The 18,919-nt window shown below is 37.7% G+C and overlaps 3 protein-coding genes across 3 annotated transcripts; 2 read left to right on the top strand and 1 right to left on the bottom strand.

Annotated features, from left to right (window-relative positions):
* Window positions 1-578: 578 nt before the first annotated feature.
* Window positions 579-5,702, top strand: LOC113697174 (uncharacterized). Its single transcript, XM_027216663.2, has 11 exons — window positions 579-1,127; window positions 1,647-1,769; window positions 1,952-2,048; window positions 2,230-2,265; window positions 2,647-2,834; window positions 2,938-3,040; window positions 3,394-3,575; window positions 3,651-3,728; window positions 4,265-4,367; window positions 4,453-4,546; window positions 5,220-5,702. Exons 1-11 carry the CDS (start codon window positions 817-819, stop codon window positions 5,576-5,578), a joined length of 1,674 nt encoding a protein of 557 aa, XP_027072464.1. The 5' UTR covers window positions 579-816; the 3' UTR covers window positions 5,579-5,702.
* Window positions 5,703-6,870: 1,168 nt separating this feature from the next.
* On the bottom strand, window positions 6,871-10,623 carry LOC113694656 (protein OS-9 homolog). Its single transcript, XM_027213513.2, has 8 exons — window positions 10,388-10,623; window positions 9,333-9,409; window positions 8,884-9,087; window positions 8,669-8,740; window positions 8,364-8,479; window positions 8,169-8,235; window positions 7,984-8,090; window positions 6,871-7,305 (listed from the first exon to the last, which is right to left on the bottom strand). Exons 1-8 carry the CDS (start codon window positions 10,482-10,484, stop codon window positions 7,137-7,139), a joined length of 909 nt encoding a protein of 302 aa, XP_027069314.1. The 5' UTR covers window positions 10,485-10,623; the 3' UTR covers window positions 6,871-7,136.
* A 2,960-nt stretch (window positions 10,624-13,583) lies between these two features.
* LOC113695650 (protein PHOX1-like) lies at window positions 13,584-18,689 on the top strand. The gene is made up of 3 exons (XM_072054778.1): window positions 13,584-16,449; window positions 16,554-16,787; window positions 18,251-18,689. Exons 1-2 carry the CDS (start codon window positions 14,388-14,390, stop codon window positions 16,700-16,702), a joined length of 2,211 nt encoding a protein of 736 aa, XP_071910879.1. The 5' UTR covers window positions 13,584-14,387; the 3' UTR covers window positions 16,703-16,787; window positions 18,251-18,689.
* The last annotated feature ends 230 nt before the right edge of the window (window positions 18,690-18,919 follow it).

The following is an 18,919-nucleotide window of genomic DNA, read 5'->3' on the forward strand; positions in this document are numbered from 1 at the left end:
AAAATATTAACGTTAGGAACTTAGGATAGATCTAAGGGAATCCGCTATTCTTGCTCCATTTTTTGCTTTTAGAGGATGGCAGAATATGTTTCGATGGATTATAGAGGATGGCAGACTGTGCTTACGTGTAAACCATAACTTACGTACAATAATTGTTTTAGCACACGGTGTAAATGACAACTTCTCGAAGCTGCAGCCTGGTAATTTTTTAGGGAGATGCCGGTACAATAATTGTTTCACAGTTCCGCTAGGGCTTGTCGTAGAGAATTCGAAGTCTTATCGTGCTACTTTTTTTTTTTTTGTTTTTTTCGTTGGAGACAAAATAAAAAACAGGAAAAAGTAGAAGAGTGATGGAGTTCACTCAATTTAGGCCACGCTTGGATTGCTTGTTTCCGTCGGAAAATATTATCGTTTTCCGTGATCACATTTCCCTATTACCTTTTTTCCTCACATATATCAAATCGCTACAGTAATTTTTTCATGAAAAATGACGAAAAATGCAATCCAAACACGGATTCCAACTCCAGACGCTCTCCTTAAGTCACATTTAGTACTTTCCAAAGAGGAGCACAAAATACAAACTACAAGCGGGGAAAGTAAATACGGGGTCAACTCAAGCCTTGGCCGCCAAGCTAATGCTAACCCACCAGCACCAGGATTCAATGTCCGTATAAACCAATGGGTACATATGACACTTAATCACTAATTTTAAGTCAGTTGGTCCTGGTCTTCTTCCTCGTCTTCTTCTGGCTGGCTACTCGTTTTCAGTACTTTCTCTTGTTCTGCTGCTGCGTCTTTTTCTTCCCCGGCGGAAAGATGGGCATGGCGAAATTGAAGATAGGAGGGGCATGGAGTGGGGTACTGGAAGTGGATTTAGAAGAATGGACTGTGGCCATGTTGAGAGAAGAGGTGGCCGAGCGATCGGGCTGCCATGCTGTGCCCCAGACGATCAACTTAATATCCGCGGGCAAAGTCTTGAGAGATGGTGATGGCACTGAAAAGCTCAGCCAACTGGGTCTTAAAAACAACGCTAAAATTTTGGCCTCCAGGGTCTCCGCTGATCAAGGCAAAGTGAAAGAGGAATTCTTGGCTGAAGAAGAGCGCTCTAAACGCCTCTCCAGGATCAAGTTAGTAGTGTTTAATCATGAATTTCTATCTGTATGCCGAACTTTTTAGGCTCAGGGTTGGATTTTTCTTTGTTTCCTAGGTCGAATATTGCTATTAATTTCTTCTATTTTGGGCTATAAGCTGTGGGCTTCTTTTGGTCTTTTTAAAGATTTTTGGGCATCAAGGATTCTCGTGTGTTTTCGCTAAATGGGTCGAATTGTGTGTTAGATTATTTATAAGAAAGAATTGTGAACTACTTGGGGGAATTGGTGGGGTAGTGGCTGTTAAATTGAATGATCAAAGACATCGGTGAGGAGGTCATTTTACCAAAGAGGAGGAAAGCCTTCTTTATTTTGCTAAAAATTACACAATCCCTAATTAGTTAAATTTGGTTTTCGTGAGCTCCAAAATTTGTGTATAATAACCGTACAATGATAGTCATGTTCTGCGCCATGTCCACAAGACGTGTGCAAACTCATGTATTCAATCTTGCTTTTTGTCTCTTTCTAGCTTTTTGGCTGATCCCAATTTTTATGCAGATCTGCTGCCACTTCACTAGCCCAGAGACATGCTGAAGGATCTTTACCTGTTGAAAACTTTAATCTAGAGCTGGAAAATCAGAGTGGAGAAAAAGTGCAGCTGGGCTCTGAGACTGACCAAAGGTATGGTGAAAATATGAATCTTGACCATTATATGAACAACATTAGTATAAAATCACCCCTGCAGTCTCACAAACACCTCGATTGGTTAGACTGTGCACCTTATGAACAGCAGTAACTAATCCCCTTAGGTGGATGGGATGGTCAAACTAATCCTGCTAACATTTGTGATTTATTTCTGGCAGAGCAATAATGATGGGTCTTATGCTGCATGCAAATGCTAAGCAGTTGATTAGAGAACATAAATATAAGGATGCACTTGAAGTGCTTATCATGGGCGAGGTTTGCATCTGAAACTCTTTATTATGTTCTCTCAGGGATAAGTGTTTTAGCAAATAATTGTAGCTAAACCAGTTTTTAACATGTTTTATGGTACTTTCTTGAATTAATGCCTTAATATAATACTTGCTAACTTCTGGGATGAAAAATCAATTACTCAAGTTTACTTCTTTTTGTAATGCAGGAGGCTTTCTCTCTATGCAATCCAAAGGCCATTGAAGTAAGTGAATCACAATCCCTTCAAATCTACAGGACTTTTCTATTTCGTGAACATTTTTTCACGATTGAAACTGATTGAAGCCGCAATTATTTTGCATTATGAGCTCCATATTCATAAAATAGAAAGGCAATTTAAGAAGCAAGGTTGTATATTGTTTGCTTGCAATCGTTTTGGTCATCCTTTTCCTTATCTTTCTTTTATAATGTTATTAATTACTACTGAACATTATGCCAAATCAGTGACTAAAGGTTTTATTTTGTAAATTGCTTTTGGTACATGGAGTTCTGCAATGTCTTACTTTTACTGGGATGGATGTGCTGTGGCTTGGTTTTGATCTTTCTAAATGTTCTAACATAATAATATTTGGTATTTGTTTTTCAGATGGTTGACAATGTATCCATACTACAAATAGACATGGTATGGTGCTATTTTATGCTCCGTGATATTAGCTGGCTCACAGTGGCTGGCCAGCGACTTGCAAAAGCCAGAGAGGGGCTTGAGCGTGCTCATGGGAAGGAGTCTATTCGTCTGAGACTTCTCCAAGGAGGACGGTTTCCTGAGCTTTCCTTGTGAGTAGTTTCTTTTAGCGTGGATTATCCATCATGATTTGTCTGTATTGCTAGCTAAAAGAGTTGCCAGTACTCACAGTAATTGATTGCACTTCATATGAAGGTACCTGAGGCTGGAGCTTTTAGAAGGAGTAGTTGCATATCACAGTGGTCGTGTAGAAAATTCTAGGGCTTCCTTGAATGCTGCTCAAATTAAATTCTTCCAGGTTAGCAGAACTTGATACGTTATGTATTGATATTTGTTCATATGCAGGTTGATAAATGTTGGCAAATAGTACTTTGTATAAAAAAAAATTCTAGCCTTCTTTTTTTTAAAAAAAATTTTGCTTTACTTCTAGTTAGATGCTGCCACTGCTGAAAAATCCCTTTAATATAAGATTTGTACAAAACTTTAGGTTCTGAAGCCCGCAAAAAAAAAAAAAAAGGTTCTGAAGCCCTCACCCTCTTTTCTTTTATTGTTTAAAAAGTAGTTTTTTTGCTAGTCATCTTTTCTTTCTCTGATAATGATATGTGTAAGTTTTGTCTTGATCAACTGGTAGTCACATTTACTTTTCAACAGCTTCAAGTGCCTGATGAAGCCTTATCATTGCTCAAGGGAATGGGGTATAAAGAACGGGATGCAAAGAGGGCCCTTCGCATGAGCAACCAGGATATCGAGAGTGCTGTTGACTTCCTTGTTGAGGAAAAGGCAAAAAGGATGAAGAAACAGGAGGAGGACCTTTGGCGACAGCAGGAGATTTTGTAAGCTTTTCTTCTATAAAGTAAAACTGACTTTTGCTATGTGTAAAAATTCTTATAAACTGCACCTGTTTGCAGTGAGCAGAAGCGATATGGAATGACACCACTGAGGAAAGCTGTGGATCTTCAGAAATTGAATGAATTGGTCACTGTTGGGTAAGAAGCTATACATTTTGGGTATATCTTATTTTCTTTATTATTATTATTATTATTTTTTTGTGCTTATAAGGTTGCAAGATGATATTGTAATAACAATAGTAACTTATTTATTGCCTGAATATCCACAAAGTCATCAAACCAAGATGTGATTTCAAGAATAAATAGTTCCATGTATTTTTTTTTTAATCTATTGTTGACATTCTGCACTTCTATGTTCTGTGTGTATGTTCAAAAGCAACTAGTCTCATAAGGAGCTTGATCTTTCAATTGTAGCGCTTAATTTGTTAAACATTGCAGTTGTTAATTCACATATATGAAGCACAAGTATGAGATTCTTTGATTTGGATTTGTTATGGAATCCAATGATGGCTTGACCCATCTCAGATTTGGCCTCTATCAAGTTAAGAAGTTTTACCTTTTGTCTTCTCTTTGTGAAACATGGACTGCCAGAGCCCAGTTATATGGTTGTAGTCACTAGTCTGGGTGATGCAGGAACAAAAATAATCTGAACATTATGAGTTGCATGGTTGTAGATTTGCAAAAGAGCTTGCTGCAGAAGCCTTACGAAGAAATGAAAATGACATTCAGAAGTCTCTGGATGACTTGACCAATCCAGAAACTAATGCTGCCATACAGGTATTTTCTTGCCATCTTGGACTGCCTCGTATTTCTAGCTTTTGTGCTCAAACCATAAGTATTTACCTAAATGTTTGCTTTGCAGGCTGATATTGAACTTAGGAAGAGCAAAAGATTACGTCAAGCTGCAGAAGCTGCAATTGAAGAGATTGTAGCCATGGGATTCCCAAGAGCTTCAGGTACATAGTTTGTAGCCATATTGTTTTGGTGTCATTTCAAACTTATGTATGTATGTCCTTGTTCTTTGTTGATATGGTCTACTAGTCTTTTTCTTTTTCTCCATTTCGGCAATTTTCAACTGGTTTGGGCGAGGCTTGATAATGATTTATTTGTTTTTCTCTCCTCTTTGTCAGAGGGAGGATTAATTCCTTTTCTCATTTTTCCTAGTAGTTGTGTTACTCCTGAGCATGTTAGTAGTTGTGTTACTCCTGAGCATGTTAAGGTTAAAGCATTGAGTACTAGCACTGGCAAAAGCTTTTTATCTTTGTTGAATTATTAGTAAGAAATGTTGCAAATGGTGGCAGAATATCAAAATTATCAAGTTAACCACAGTGCAAAGACTTTTAGGCAACATTAATATTCCAATATTTCCATTACATACAAAAACCAATATTCTGTGCCTAGGGAAGCACAGCAAGAAATACACAGTTTAGGTTAGCATTAGACACGTTATGCTTTTGACATTTGGCCATGTGATGATCTGGAGGCACTTAACAAGACACACTGGACTTGGTCATGTTACGAACCAAAGCACAATTTGATATATTAATAAAGGCAAGAATCATGTGATTACTTACATTGATTGCCTAGGACTATGACTCATTTTTTGGTCGGTCTGTTTTTGTTTGGTAGTGGCTGAAGCTGTTCGCATGTTCGGCACAAAAGAGAAAGCATTAAATTTTTTAGTTGGACAACCCAATGAAAATTCTGCAACAGCGGATGTCAGCAACCACGATTTAGGAGGTGGTGGAGGGAACGTGTCAGCTAACAGTGCAACTTTGAGCGGTGAAGCTGATAATGGAGGTCCATCAGGTCGAAAGGAAGATTTGGAGCGGGATGTGGAGATGGAAGATGAACTTACTACTGGATTGCATGGTGCTGATGCATTCTCTGACTATGACATTGATGTTACAAAAGAAGGGGAAGCTATCAACGAGTATCTGACTTTACTCAACTCTGCAGTTGAGGACGAGAAAGTTTATAGATTATAAGAAGGTTTTTAGATTATCGATTGCTAGATTGAGCTCTGTACAGTTGTTTCGCATGTTAAAAGTCGATTACTTTATCAATTTTCTGATTAAAAAAAAATGGTCGGAATATTTGACTGGCTTCCAATCCGCGTCCTTGAGATTAACAGGAAGTTTATTTTCTCTTGCTGACAAGTTGGTGGTAAAAAAATGATGATATGTTTTGGGCGCATAGGTGAGGTTGTCTATGGTTATAGTTACTTGTCACAATAATCTTTTCTTAGTTGCTCGTCAGGTAATAGCAATGACTTCTACATATCCCGATAGCTGGATTTTTGTCTCCGGATTCATAATAATACGGGAACAGTGAAGAAAAATTGAAGTAGATTCTATCGGTGTTTAGCTTTTCCCAATGTAAAGTAGAGGTCAGCTTTTGCACCGCTCAATTAGCATTTCCAGAAGCAAGTGTTTTGCGTTGTTGAGGAAGATTTGAATATGAATGGTAATTGTAGCATTTAGATATCCCGAAATCGTGCACCAGTTGGGCTCTGGCTCTGGATGAGCCAAGCTTTAAACTCAATGGAATTTGGGTAAATGGCATCGAGATGGAGCAACTATCTCAAGGTTTTATTAGCAGAAAGATGATCAAATCTTCTGTACATTTTTCTACCTGAAAGAACATTCGTAGAAGCTTTCGTGGTTGTGAACTTTGCTAGTCACCAGTCATAGATGACTTGTGAAATGGATGTCGATCAAGACGGTCGAGATCAGGCAAAAGGCAAATGACGACCCACGTTAGTTGAGTTGGATGAGCGTCGCGAAACCAAACTACGTTCTACTACTATAAACCAGAAATCAGAGAAATCTAGGAATGTGCTCAGAAACCCACGTTAATTTTTTGAATCCTTTCTTTCTTGGGTGCAACATATCATGGGATTCACGGAAATGCATGTCGTTCTTCTACTGCAATTAAGGTTGGCTCTTGTTTTGCAATTAAGATAGTTAAAGATCATGAATTACTCGTGTTGTGGTTGCTCTGCAATGCAAGTATACAGTGTCTTGCATTTGTATGACAAGTTGGTTATTTTGTGGCTAGTCTTGTCAGTTTTTGGTCTTTTTGATTCAATAATCAGAAACCTATGCAGGTGAAGCTGAAAGAGAATCACAAGCAGGGACGTGACAAGACTGTTCTTATCGTAGCTGAGGCACTAAATTTGTTCCCAACCCGGTACGGAGAGTGCCATTACAGCAATTAAGTTCCAAGTCTATTAGTGCTTAGAAGAGTTTTAGGAAGCGGGCCATTTGCTCTACCAATATGAAGTAATAATTAACTAGTCCTTGCACTATGAGCAAAATGTGTTATTTACATTGTTCCGTTAAACAATATCCATCTCACAAATTACTGCCAGTAATGTCCAAAATTTACAATGTAAGAAGATTGTGATAATAGAATTTGTTTAATTCAAGTGCAGATTGCTTGCAAAACTGTGATTGATCTCCAGGTGTTGGGAGTCAGAAAAATCTTTAGTGCTGACTTGGCATTTTGCTGAACTTCTCTCTTGTCCTATAAGGTGGTTACAGTTTACGTAGCAGATTCTTCTGAATCAAAACCAGATGGATGAACAAGGCCTGTAACCATAGCAATCTTTTCATCTTGGAAATAGTCTCCCCCCACTTTAGCTTCTTTGTAGTCTTTTGGGAGTGCATTACAATTAATGGTATGCCAAACTGGTCTTTCTTCCTGGAACAACCTGCAAATGGTCAGGGCAACAAAATACTATCATACATCCGTTCGGGTATATTTCGAGCTGCAGAAATGTGGCTAGAGTTCAATGCGGTCTAACCACAACTTGTTACTATTAGGAATCATGACAATGAAACAACTAGGAGAGGTCAAGCCAAAATGCCACAAGGTCATTGAGTAATTTACAATGACCTCTCCTGAAACTTGAGATAAGCAAAGCAACATATTCTGCAGTTTCTAAATTGTATATACCACCCTTCAAATTTCCTATCATTTTACATGAACCAGCCAAGCAAAGATAACGTTGGTTCAAAAGAGTTACGTAATTCTAAAATTACTCTTGTAACTATTTTAGCTGGGGCAAAGAAGTAAAAGAGATAACTTGAAATGCTGCTACACAATGTCACTAAAATTTCACAACCTCATTAAGAGACTTCAGTAACTATAACATACCTTATGATTGGTTGGTGCTGTGCCCAACCAAAAAAAGAAAAAAAAGAAGAAAAAGACAGGCTACACAATTTACTCAAGACATACAGAAAAGAAACATAATTGGTATATTTCATCTGTATACAAGTCACACTCGACCATTTTCTTTTTTTTTTTTTCGACTGATAGGGAGGGCAGAGCTCTGGAGTAAGAGCTTGTGCATGCATGAACGCACGAGAGAGAGAGAGAGTCTTACGGGTGCTTGCAGAGGGTTGGGCATTGGATTGTGAGAGCATACTTGCAAGTTGATAGTTCTGTGATCGAACTAATCATAGCTCTGGGCTCCGAACAAACAAATCTCACCTGAAATTAGACCTCGTTTAAGGGAGAAAGGACAGAAAGATTGAGAACAAGAAAGAGCTCAACATCATATGTTTCTACCTCTGTTTCCCGAGGCTCATTTGTCAAGTCACAGATTGTTCCATTGGTATATTGATGAGCATGGTACCTGTGTGAATGTGAAGCTTAACTAATTATTTGAAGGGGAAAACACTTAATCCACACCGACCATTTGTAAGTAAATTACATATCTTTACTTGACTTGTGTCCAACAATTCAGACTTGTTGAGTTGATACCTTTGTGATGCATCTTTTGAGCGGGGATCTTTCAATGTTGAGATGTCAGAGAGGTTTTGGTGGTAAGCAGCAGTAGCCTCAGCATCATATGCTCCCAAGATAAATTCTTGAACCACCTAAAACATTATCCAAATTATCAATTATTTGCACAGATACAATTCCAGTAAAATAAAGCTCCCATGACCATTGCAACATGGTAAACAAAACGAAACCAAATATGAACAAACTTGAAACTATTCCAAACAATAAATTATGATAATAGCATCTGTTCAATTTACAAGAGGAGGAAAATGAGTATTAAGAACCTTCTCATCCTCCAAGTGAATTTGGCGCAACTTCTTCTGATAACAGAATTCATATGACCACCATCCCTCTTGCTGCATGCAGAATTTGGTCAATGTTACTATAGAGTCCAGAATGGAAGCAACATCTGAGGTAACTGTGGCAATAAAGTTCAACAGAAAATAAAGAAAGAAAGACAAAATTCATCCTTTGTTAGAGAGGACGAAATAAATCTGACCCGAAGAAAGCAACGATCCTTTAACACTTCAAGCAGCTCATCTGGTGTCTTCAATTTGATGCTTTTTGCAGTCTCCAGGATCATACTACTTGTATTCTGTTGGTTGACAAGCTTTCCGCTCTTGGACTTCTGCATCCTAGGCAAAAAGCATAGAAATTTCTCTCCATTTTTATTGGGCATAACCAAGGATTCTTGGTCGTCATCCTGTAAAATCAATGCCATTAGATGATCTTTTATCAGGTAACAATCACTATTCACCTTTTTTACATTAGAGTTATGCCAATCTATTTTTCTACAGGCAATTTAGACAACAATCCTACTGATAAAAATTACAAAGCACCAGATTATCTTAAGGTAACACTCTCTAAATTGTAAAGTACTTCAAAACCTCCGGAGGAACAAAGAAGAATGAACAAAAACAAAGTAGTGTCCTAAGCCAAAGCACTTACAGGATGAAAAGGTGCATCATCTGTATGGAATTCGATTTTATATTTAGGTTCTCGAGAACTTCTACTGAAACTCCCACCTGATGTCAAGAACAGCCGAACAACCATAAGTTTGAAGCACAAATTGAATAGGCAAGTCAATAGTAATATAGAAATAAACCAGTACGAAGAGCGCCTATTCAACCAAGATGCAAAAACCAACCATAGAACTATTTTCTCTAGAAAAACCAAAGCTCCAAACCCAGCAAGTACAATCCCACATGACAGATAGGACATAAGCAGCCTTCTAAGAAGCAGTACCAGTCTTAGAGCCAATCTGATATCTGTAATACCCTATTGTTTGCACTCCCCACGATTTCCTCAAGGAAACGTAGCCATTATATAATTCACAAACTCTAACTAAAGGAAACTGGCCATTGTAGTCAATTCAAAAACTATGCCAGAAGAAATCTAGCCATTGCACCAATTCCCTCTCCCGGCTTTCCAAAGGGAAGACCTGATCGCTGCTTCGTTTCACCCCAATAAGACCATCAGTACAACACACGAATGATCACACACATTTAAGCTAAAATTCCAAATAACACTGAGAAAACTAAGCTAGATAATACCAATTCATCAATGCCATCCCAGAAAGTAGGATAATTTCATCAAGCGCCAATGGCCACAGCTCGGTCCCTAAATCCCAGATACCATACGACTATGAAAATGCTCAAACCAAATCTAAATAAAGACATAAAGAAGCAGCAGTGTGCTAAGCATCTGGGATATGAATGGTAAACCAGTTGATGTTATTACTCTGGACCAAACATATAAATAGTATTAGATACTGTTACAGAAAATAATCCAATCATCAAAATAGAAAGCAAATGGCAACAAAATATTAAAGTATACCCAAGTCAGTCAGCTCAAAGGGCATGAATTTCCAATCTTAATACTAAGAATGTCGAACCACGTATGGAACTGAACTTGCAAAATCCGACGAAAAAATTCCCAGCCAAAAAAAAAAAAGAAAACAAAAATAAATAAGTTCAATAAATGGAATTATTGATATTGAATACCAGTATGAGCAGGGAAAATTTGATCCGAAAAGACTGCAGCGAGGTTGAAGAGATTAACGGATAGAAGTAGGACCCAACTCCATGTCTGTCTCTTCATCTTCGTTGCCTTCTTCTCTCTCTGTTGATTGTTTGATCGAACCCTAATTTCTATGTCTGAAGAAAAATAAAATTCCGGTTGGCAATGATCTACAAAGCAGTATGTCTTTCCCCAGCTAAGGTTTGTATACTCCGTTAGATTTCTCTCGAGGGAGGAGATGGTGATTAATTAGTAATTCCAACCTGACGCACTTTCACCAATCACGACTGGGCACGTGGATAAAGGCCGATACTTTGGCAGGCATTGACACGTCATTATTTTCATTTCTTACCTGTTTGAGATTACGTGGTTCTACAAAGTACAACCTAAATTTTTCTTGCACGGAAAAAATGCATTGCAGTTTTGGTTTACAAAATTTTGTCATATGAGCGATTTTAGTCTCCAAAGTTTGGGTCAAAGTAAATCCGGTTCTTAACTTTTCAAAATTTGAAACACATTTAGAACAATTGACTCATTTTTTTAATTCTTATCAGAATGAATATAGTCACGAGTTCTTTTTTTAAGTTCAAAAAATTATTAAAAAAACTACTAAAATTACAAAGACATACATTCGTACGTCCTAAAATTAATTTCTATTCTGATTTCATTTCTTTCTCCCACTCTCCTCTAAAAGAAAATACAAGACTAAAATTTCTGACAAGGTTATGTGACTTCACATGACTCCGTCTAAATGAAAATTGAAAAGAATTAGTCAATTGTCCTAAATGCACTTCAAATCGGAAACATTAGGAATCGGCATATCAATATCTCCTGCACTGTTAATATCAATTTATTCTGTGTCTTCTAGCATGTATGATAAAGATTCTACTCGCTAGCTAGCTTTGGGGCATCTGGCTCCTTTACACCTCAATTGGCGATGGCTCTGTCGAAACAATCTGGTGTACAGTTCCCTTGGCTCAACTTAGTATGGTGGAAAGGCCATGTGCCCCATATCTGATGATACACATAAAGGGGCGGGCGCTTGGTTCAGGGTTTTTGGTACTTGGAATTATAATAATTTCAATATTGCACGTCTGGTCCAGTGTAAAAGAAATTGAAATTTTGGAATCATGCATTAAAATTTGACCATTCATGATTTCCGATCAAATTGAGAGGAATTGATCAAAACCCTCGTTAGTGGACCCTCTAGGAATTATTCCGTTTTCCTTTCCAATTCCAAAGCAAGAACCAAGCACCCCCTAAATTTCTCAGACAATCAGCAAAGAAATCGGTGGTCCAATGAGTACATAACCACTGAAGTTCAAAAGACAAAGGGAATACTCTTTTGTAAACAACACAAAAGGATCGAAGCTTATGCCAAATTGTAGGACTGAATGAATGGTGTACTGTACAGCTTACCTGCCTTCTAAGTTTTAACTCAAACAAAATTTTTTTTTCAAAAAAAAGAGCATATTGAGCGGTGGCTTGTGATGCAAAGAAATACTAACAAACTGCAAATTGAATTGAAAGGTTAGAGCTAGCACGGTGGCGGATGCAGGTGGAAAGCGTGGGCGGACGCGGATCTTTAAAAAAAGCGGCGAGACCAGACTGGCACTGAGCGTGGGCGTGGGTGAGTGGTAGTTGGACAGTTTACGGTTAGTGGGATTCCTTTTTCTTTTGTCACGTGTTGTGTGGGCTTCGGGACCTGGACTGGGATAACAATAATGTGGGTGAGCCGGCCCACCTCCTGCCCCGCCTCACACTTTCATGCATTATTTTATTCTGCCGTCCTGCACTATACCTTATTCACCATTGCGGTCATGCTTCGCCGTTCCTTCAATTAATGGTACTTTATGGTGAATGAATTTTACATATAAACTTTTATTGTTAAAGAATATTTTAATAATTTAAATTATTTTTACAAAATGATTGTTAGGTTGGTAATTACTACTTAGGGATAGTTAAAAAGTACGTTTATATAGTAAATTGAGAAATGTTGATGGGTAATTATCTTTGACAATATGCATTTAGATAATTAAAATAAAACTAAATTTTTTTGAGGACAAAAATGAATGTACATAAGTGACACAATAGAACGTTTACATCAAATCCTCTCTCTTCTCCCTTTATATATATATATATACTAATGGGTGGGACACACACACACTATGTATCCGCATATTTTAGAAAATAAATAAATATTAAAAAGATATAGAATAAAAAATTAGTTAAAGAGATTTTGGGGAGGCGATGCAATCTCAATGTTCATTAGTGGATTTGTTAAACACTTAATCGGGAAATGTAATGATAGTTATGTAGTGATAGTTATATAAGAGTGACGTGTTTTTCAAATAAAATATGAATAAATAATGGTAAATGTTATTAAAAGGGTAAATGCTAACATTTTTTTTTTTGTTAACACCAAACCCCTACTCATTAATAATAAGTATATATAGATTATTGATTTGGATTCTAGAATATATATATATATGGTAATCAGCAATAATATATGTGGTCCTGTGGCTGGGGTCAAAAACTATTTATCTTCCACCCACGTCTTTAACGTAAAGCGAAGCATTTTCAAAGTTATTAGGCAATTGCTCTTTCAAGTTTCAACCCAAAACCAAAAGGAGAAGAAACCCCCCATGGAAATGGAATGGAAGAGCTACTGTTCCGCGTCCAACCTTTACTTCAAGTTTGGGTTACTTGCAAATCTCAAATTCTTCTTTCCTTTTCCATTTTTTTTCAGAATAAGTGCAAGTAACTTTCACAACCTTTTTCGTTCTCCAAACGAGCTCATAAAAATTGATGATGCTTGACAGTAGTGAAAATCTACTAGAGCATTTAATTTTTATTTGGAATTGGTGTTCATATTAACATTTCCAAAAAAATAAAAATAAAAAAGAACTTTTGTCTTTTCTAGGGATTGCATTTTGTTTAAGGTTTTAAGTGCTTTGAAGCAGTTGAGAGTCAACCGTCAAATCAACGAGATATTTGCCGTTGGCTTCCCCACGCAAAAGAACACTTTCCCCCACAACCTTGGATAACACGGAAGTGCGGGCTCCACTACCATTGTCGGGTTGTCATAGCGGTGAAGTCATCAACAAGAAAAAAAATATAAAATATATATAAATCCACCGGTAGGGGAGAAAAAAAAAAAAAAAAAAAGAATTTCGAGCTTTATATTTTTGTGGCTTTAACGTCAGGATTGCTTGAGACTCTTTAACAAGATACCAGGAAAAGAACGACAAGGCATTAGCGGTCGGCATTTCTTCAAATTCCCTTAACCAATATCCCAATTTCCTCACCGGAAACCTCCTGAAACGTATTTGATGGTTCTTGAAGAAAGTCAGAATCTTTAAGTTAAGTGTCCTTCATCTTATATATTATTATTCCTTACTTGTACTTGACTCCTTCAAGGATAGAGCCACAATCTGGATTGTCAAATATCTCTTATTTTGTAGCTGCAAATAAGGTCTCTTTTCTGTACTACTGTTTTTCCCTCTGAATTAGGATATCTCCTGGTTTGGAGGGAAATAAACGGGGATTTCTTGGTATAATTTGCGGGCTTTCCATTTCTTAGGTATCTGTGTGTTATTGAAGAGATAAAAGAGTTTGGTTCTTCGAGTTGTTTGTGTGTGGTTTTGATTAGTTGCCAGAGTTTTTACGAGATATTTTTTTTTTTTTGTGGGTTTTTGTTGTTGTCCTACATTCGAGCTTGTTTCTAGTTGGTGAATCTATTTGTGCTCAATTGGATTGGCTCGCTGCTAGAGTCGAAAGTTTGAAGCTTTATAAAATTGTGATTTTGTTCTTGAAGGTCTGAGTCTAAAGGTGCTAATTGTTTTTCTCATAAAAGAAAGAAGGGGATTCACCCGCTTAGTTTTCCTGGATTGAATTGGTTTTAAATGTTTGGGGTCGAATTAACATTTTAAGGTACTTTGTGAACGTGAATATTAGTTTAGCTTGAGACGTATTGTATAGACAATGGGGAGGCGAAGTATGAAGAACAAACAATCAGGAGGTAAATCTGGCGGATCCAACGTGAAGCAGAGTAATGGAAATGGGAATAGCCCAAGAGCTTATGACAAGGACACTGCAGTCTTCATTTCTATGTCACATGACCTGAAGGATGAAGGAAATAAGTTGTTTCAAAAGAGGGACCATGAAGGAGCTATGTTGAAATATGACAAGGCAATAAAATTGCTCCCCAGAAATCATACAGATGTATCCCATCTGCGGAGTAATATGGCTGCGTGTTATATGCAGATGGGCCTGAGCGAGTACCCTAGGGCTATCCATGAGTGCAATTTAGCTCTTGAAGTCACCCCTAAGTACAGTAAGGCACTCTTGAAGAGAGCTAGGTGTTATGAGGCTCTGAATAGGTTGGATTTGGCCTTGAGAGATGTTAATTCAGTGCTGAAGATGGAGCCTAACAATCTTATGGCAACTGAGATTTATGAAAGGTTGAAAAGAACAATAGAGCAAAAAGGTTCGACTGCAAATGACATTCCTGTAGATCTGGTCCCATTTCCTGAATCTGTTGAACCACCTTTTACTTCAGATCCAATAGAGATTTTGAAAGAGAAAGTCCAAAAGAAGAAAATCAACAAAATAGAAGAAAAGAAGGTAGGTGACAAGAATGAAGGAGCGGAAGGTGCTATAGAAGTTGAAAAGAATTCTGAGCCGGAGATTAATGCAACAGAGACTGAGAGCAAATTTGAGGAGGAAGTTGAGGACAAGATCGAGGAGAAGAAAGCTGAAGATAAATTGGTGGTGGAGGAAAGAAGAACTAGCATCACTGATAAAGAGCCTAAGCAGACAATAAAATTAGTGTTTGGAGAAGATATAAGGTGGGCCCAGATTCCTACTAATTGTAGCATTTTGCAGCTAAGGGAGGCTATAAGTGACCGGTTCCCAATATCGAGAGCTGTTCTTATGAAATACAGGGACCAAGAAGGTGATTTGGTCACAATCACTAATACTGAGGAACTAAGGTTGGCTGAAGCAGCTGCTGATCACGGTTCTTTCAGGTTGTATGCCGTGGAAGTTAGTCCAGAGCAAGATCCATTTTATGAGAAGGTAAAAAGGAAAGAAGAGATGCACACACTTGACATTAAAGAAACCCAAAAGATGCAAAATGGAAATTTGGGAAGAAGTATGGAGTTTCTAAATAGACCATTTTGTATTGAGGATTGGATCATCCAGTTTGCTTACCTATTCAAGAACTATGTTGGATTTGATCCTGATTCTTACTTAGATCTGCATGAGCTTGGAATGAAGCTCTACTCTGAGGCTTTGGAAGAGACAGTCACAAGTGAAGAGGCACAAGACCTGTTCAACATGGCTGCTGAGAAGTTTCAGGAGATGGCTGCTTTGGCTTTGTTCAACTGGGGGAATGTACATATGTCAAGGGCCAGGAAGAGAGTTTACCTCACTGAAGATGCTTCAAGGGAGTCTGTGTTAGAGCAGGTGAAAAATGCATATGGTTGGGCACAAAAGGAATACTCCGCAGCTGGTAAGAAATATGAAGAAGCACTTCTTATCAAGCCAAATTTCTATGAAGGCATTCTAGCTCTTGGGCAGCAACAGTTTGAGCAGGCAAAACTTTCATGGTATTACGCGATTGGGACAAATGTTAATTTGGAATTGTGGCCTTCTACAGAAGTTCTTCAGCTTTACAACAATGCTGAGGAAAATATGGAAAGGGGTATGCAGATGTGGGAGGAAGCAGAAGAACTGCGTTTATTTAATCTGCACAACCCAAATAAAATCAAAGCCATGTTGCAGAAAATGAAGTTGGATGACATGTTCACGGACGTGTCAGAAGATGAAGCTACCGAGCAGGCAACAAATATGAGGTCTCAGATAAATCTGTTGTGGGGTACCATGCTTTATGAAAGATCAATAATGGAATTCAAGCTAGGGCTTCCTGTTTGGCAAGAATGTTTGGAGGTTGCTGTAGAAAAGTTTCAACTTGCTGGGGCTTCTCCAACAGATATTGCTGTTATGATAAAAAATCACTGTTCCAATGATACTGCATCAGAAGGTGAATCTTGACACGCATATCTTTGGGTGTAGTTGAATCATTTTAAGTAAAATGTAATTTGATTTTTGCTTGCCAATATTTCTGACAACTTTGATTGCTTTTAGGCTTGGGATTCAACATTGATGAGATAGTACAGGCATGGAATGAGATGTACGAAGCAAAAAGGTGGCAGAGCGGTATTCCTTCTTTTCGCCTGGAACCATTGTTGAGGCGACGAGTTTCTAAGCTTTTTTATGCCCTTGAGCATGCATAAGCTTTTGCTGATTGCACTCCTTGGGAAGCTGAAAAGACTTTTTAAACTACTCGTCACTGTTATCACTCTAGTGCTTGCAGACCATGTAAGTTGTAGCATGCTAATGATATTACTTGCATACTCAGAGAATTTTCTAACTGTATATTTTGCTGTTATCCCTTGGTGGTGATATTTTCTAACTGTACATTTTAATGTTAATCATACTCTTCACGAATATCTCACTGTTATGTAGGTAACCAAAATTTTGGACTCATAACCGCATGTATGACTGATTGTTCCCCGTTATTTTAAAGCCATGGATTAAAAGCCATTGGAGGTGCATTTTTATTTCCATTGTCAAACCTCCACTTTTTGGTGCCTAAGGGAACTTAGACTCACTGCTGTGTAATCTGCTCAAACTAGATGTGGAATGCAGTATCAGTCTAGTTGTATAATTTTCGCCACTGATTAAACGAGAGAAGCATTTTTTTACATGACCATATTTCCGCCAATATTCCTACTATATCAGGCAGGTGTATAATTTTCAGTCCTTACAAATTTTTTTTCCCCCATGCCATTCTAAGATTTGAAAATGGGAACAGGGCCTGAAATATATAAAACATTTGACTTCTGAGGCTAGTCTAAATCAGTGCTGTGTGCAAGATAATTTTCAAAGCAACGCTTGCTATGCATTTTAAATGCTATAGTCCTGTGTAGACTATGATTGCCAAACTAATGGAACACCATGAAAAAGAACCGGAAGCTGGTAAAACGCTTGTCTAGTCGTATGTTAAACTATTCAACAAGGCCTAAATCTTTTTTATGGCAGCGGTGTAGTATAATAGAAGATCGAGAGTAATTCTGAACATGGCAACTTGCTAATCGGTTAGGTTGCATTTGTGACGATATGGGGACTTGATGAAATCATGCCTTCTCTTTCCATCTTTCATTTTCTGCATTTGTTTGCATCTAAAAGTATATGAAAATCCTTGAAATCAAATCTTAAGTGGAAAACCCAACAGATTATTACCAATCTACGCATGCAACTGTGTTGACGTTCGGCTAATGCAACGAGAATTGGAGGTCAATTCTTGTATGCTGTAGAGGAATTGTATGCATTCACAGGAGAATATTGACATCCATTAACATTATCACTGAAGATTTGTTGGAGCTCCTGGTCAAGTTCGCACATGCAATGCTATATACTCTAGTAGTCTATGTGAATCATTATGTGGAGGACAGAACTGCTGACGCATCAGCATGTTGTTAAACTTGTAATTCTGATTATAGCAAGGAACTTGGTCACAATTTCAGAATTACTGCATGAATCCTGGAAAGGAAGAGCTTGTCATCATTTTTACATAGGAAAAATGCTAAAAATCAACAGTTGTCAGGATGGTCTCCTCCTATGCTTACATAAATCATATGTTATGTATAGGTCGCTCGTATTGTCAGCAAGTTGTTGTTGCCTAACGTTTTGTATGTTTTGAGTCTAAGATTGATTTTTCTGTTTGCATTTGACATCACGTTTGTTGCTTACGCTGATACATGGACCAAATCATGCTGCAGGTTTTTTATGCTGTATCAGCTGTTGCTGCCCACAGCTCTTGTATCCACTTGGAAAATGCATCCCAATAGTATGACAGCCATGTTTTTGTATCTCACATAGGACGACGACCTTTTTTGTTTCATTCTTGGGCAAGATGTAGTGGCAGAGATTTCGTTTTTGCTTTGTTTCTGCTCGGCCATCTTTGCCTCTCCGTTATCAGTTCATCATGACCCTTTACTCCTTTAGATAGTTAGTGTCTCTTTTTTCTTTTTTCTTTTTTTTTTTTTTAAATTTTTTTTCTATAGAGTGTGATTTTGCTGGTTTGTCATTCTTGACCTACAAAATGTCGGTTGTTGTAATGCAGTGTGCATATCAGTGTGTGGGAAAGAAAAGACAGTTGTACTAAATTCATAGGATGAGTATAGACATATCTTCTTATATATTATTCGGTTATTTTAATGTGTGCGTCTTATGTTACTATCCATGCAATCCGATCAATTAAATGCAACCCCTCCTCGTCGTTCATTTATTTGACCATCTGTTCCCACAATAATGAATGCTTTAGTCATTTAATAATATCACTGTAGCATTAGTACGGGAGAAACAAGATTTGACGAATTTACATGGCAACCTGTCTTTCGGGTGATATGACTGATATCTGCTAGTAATGGCGTAGAGATTAGAACATC

This window comes from Coffea arabica, chromosome 6e (assembly GCF_036785885.1).
Source record: "Coffea arabica cultivar ET-39 chromosome 6e, Coffea Arabica ET-39 HiFi, whole genome shotgun sequence".
NCBI classification, from domain to species: domain Eukaryota; kingdom Viridiplantae; phylum Streptophyta; class Magnoliopsida; order Gentianales; family Rubiaceae; genus Coffea; species Coffea arabica.

Bases quoted from the DNA above. Each gene is read 5' to 3' on its own strand.
- LOC113697174 (XM_027216663.2), top strand. From the start codon at position 817: ATGGGCATGGCGAAATTGAAGATAGGAGGGGCATGGAGTGGGGTACTG. The intron at 1,770-1,951 runs GTATGGTGAAAA...TATTTCTGGCAG, and splicing joins GGCTCTGAGACTGACCAAAG to AGCAATAATGATGGGTCTTA. The intron at 3,729-4,264 runs GTAAGAAGCTAT...GCATGGTTGTAG, and splicing joins AATGAATTGGTCACTGTTGG to ATTTGCAAAAGAGCTTGCTG.
- LOC113694656 (XM_027213513.2), bottom strand. From the start codon at position 10,484: ATGAAGAGACAGACATGGAGTTGGGTCCTACTTCTATCCGTTAATCTC. The intron at 8,480-8,668 runs GTTCTTAATACT...ATAATGTTTTAG, and splicing joins TTCACTTGGAGGATGAGAAG to GTGGTTCAAGAATTTATCTT. The intron at 8,236-8,363 runs GTATCAACTCAA...ACATTCACACAG, and splicing joins TCAAAAGATGCATCACAAAG to GTACCATGCTCATCAATATA.
- LOC113695650 (XM_072054778.1), top strand. From the start codon at position 14,388: ATGGGGAGGCGAAGTATGAAGAACAAACAATCAGGAGGTAAATCTGGC. The intron at 16,450-16,553 runs GTGAATCTTGAC...GATTGCTTTTAG, and splicing joins CAATGATACTGCATCAGAAG to GCTTGGGATTCAACATTGAT.